Raw genomic sequence first — 2076 nt, forward strand, 5'->3', positions numbered from 1 at the left:
GGGCAGTTGACATTTTCCATTTCAGAAACAGCATACTTACCAAAATTAAGTACATCTAAGAACAAGAAAAAACCCCACTGACACACTATTTTCCTGCATTCATTGATTTGTGATGCATACTCATTCCTTGGTAAATGAAGAGGAAAAGCTCAAAATCACAAACCTGGCTAGTGTAAAGAACTACTCATATACAAACATTTTAGAAATATCAAAAGGTACAAAGAACCTTCCAAAAGCCACCCCTTTTTTACTTATTTAAAAACAAGTATTTTTATCCACATCACACTCCCCCTGTTTCTCTCTGAACAAAGCAGTACACAACAGCTAAACCAGAAAAAGTCCTATTCGCCAACATCTTGATCCTTGCCACTACCCCCTCCCACAGTAAAACCCCACACTTTAGTTAAACCTCTTTCTTTATTTATAACCTTCTTATAACAAAGCCATTTCCTTTTTTTAAAATTATGGGGAAAAAAAATCAACAAAGCCTTCTGATTACATAGGAGATAGATTAGTTATGTTTGGAGGAAAAATGGAGGTAAAGGAAAATCAACAGTAAAAGAAGGGGTAAGAGTGTTCCTAGGGGCTGCCCCGGAGGGCTCTGATGCTGGGGAGCAGCTGGGCTGCACCAGGGCGCTCCTCTGCATTTGCCTTCCAGCAGCAGCTGATGATGCTCTGGAGTCTCTGGCCCACTGGTGACTCGTGGAAAACAGCAGCAGCCAGCGAAGGTCGTAAGTTATAGGCGACCACAGCATAGAGTACATACTGCCGCTCACCCAGGTAGGGCTGATCTTGCATGACCATTTGCCAAAGGGTGATAGCAAAGGAGTAGATGTCGGCTTTGGCAGTGACCCCCTCTCCCTTGAGGAGCTCAGGAGCACGGTGTGTGTATGTGCCCCCTTGCTGGCAAACATGGGGACTCTGGGAGAAGCCCTCCTCCAGTTTCTGGGAGCACCCAAAGTCTCCGATCTTGCACACTCCCTGCTCAGTGATGAAGATGTTTGCAGGCTTCAGGTCCAAGTGCACAATGCCCTGCGAGTGAAGAAAGGCTAAGCCAGTCATAACATCACAAGAATAGCACACAGCCTCTTGCATGCTCAGGGCCTTCCTTCCACATCCTCCTTCATCATCCTGTTTCCATGCATTGCCAGTGCCATAAATCACATGGTGCAGAGTGATGTTGCCCACGTACTCCATGATGATGGTACCCAGGCTGTTCTGGCTGGCCGGGGCACAGGTGCTGGCAGCCACCACACGTACCACGTTCTCGTGCTGTAGCCGGGCGACGTTCAGCTCAGCCCAAAAGCTCTGTCGTGATGCCAGCCGGTTTTTGCTGCTCTTCTTCACCTGCTTCACAGCCACGGTTACACCGTGGTAGGTGGCTTTGTAGACAGAACCGAAGCCCCCAGAGCCCAGCGGCTGCAGGAGACAGACCTGGTCCCAGTCAATGGAGCACCAGGCCAGGCGTGGAGGCAAGCGGCGGGTCCTGGCTGAAAGAGTTTCCCCCAATAAACGTTTGCTGTCTTTACCAGGGATAACTAAGGGGCTGCTGCAGGGTCGCAAATCTGCGGGTGAGGAAAACTCGAAAGGAAGAAAACAATTCAGAGGAAGAGGTGATGGCATAATAAGATGGAAAAAAAAAAAGAATGAAAGGCAGCTACTAAGGCAGAAGACCAGAAAGTTTCCCTGACAGAAAGGATGCCATAGTGGCTTCCAAAGCCTTTTATCTTTTCTTCACCATTCTCCCTCCCACACCCAAATGAACTGCATCTGTCACAACTAGCTGAATCCAATCAGGCTCACCTGGAAACATTCTTCTCCAACCCTGAAGCAAATCTCTAGAAAGTCAAGGCAAATAGATTTAAAGCTAAAAAAAAAATTAACTCACATGTATTTCACATAATTTTTCATCTTAAGATAAAATAAAGATGTTCTGCCCATTAATTGCCTCTAGCAAAATGCCCCAGGAGTAAATAAAGCAGTGATTGGCAAATGCATTTCACCATGGCTCCAGGCAGGAATGATCATAATCAGATTTGTTAAACAGCTCAAAGTCATTGTCAGAGAAAGCAGCTG

At 46.5% G+C, this 2076-nt stretch overlaps 1 protein-coding gene across 1 annotated transcript; it reads right to left on the bottom strand.

Moving 5' to 3' along the window:
* Positions 1-398: 398 nt before the first annotated feature.
* Positions 399-1735, bottom strand: MOS (MOS proto-oncogene, serine/threonine kinase). The gene has a single exon (XM_005506526.3). It carries the CDS (start codon positions 1621-1623, stop codon positions 580-582), a length of 1044 nt encoding a protein of 347 aa, XP_005506583.2. The 5' UTR covers positions 1624-1735; the 3' UTR covers positions 399-579.
* Between the last annotated feature and the right edge of the window lie 341 nt (positions 1736-2076).

This window comes from Columba livia, chromosome 2, assembly GCF_036013475.1.
Source record: "Columba livia isolate bColLiv1 breed racing homer chromosome 2, bColLiv1.pat.W.v2, whole genome shotgun sequence".
Classification (NCBI taxonomy): Eukaryota; Metazoa; Chordata; class Aves; order Columbiformes; family Columbidae; genus Columba; species Columba livia.

Excerpts from the sequence above, each read along its gene's own strand:
- MOS (XM_005506526.3), bottom strand. The coding sequence starts at position 1,623 with ATGCCATCACCTCTTCCTCTGAATTGTTTTCTTCCTTTCGAGTTTTCC.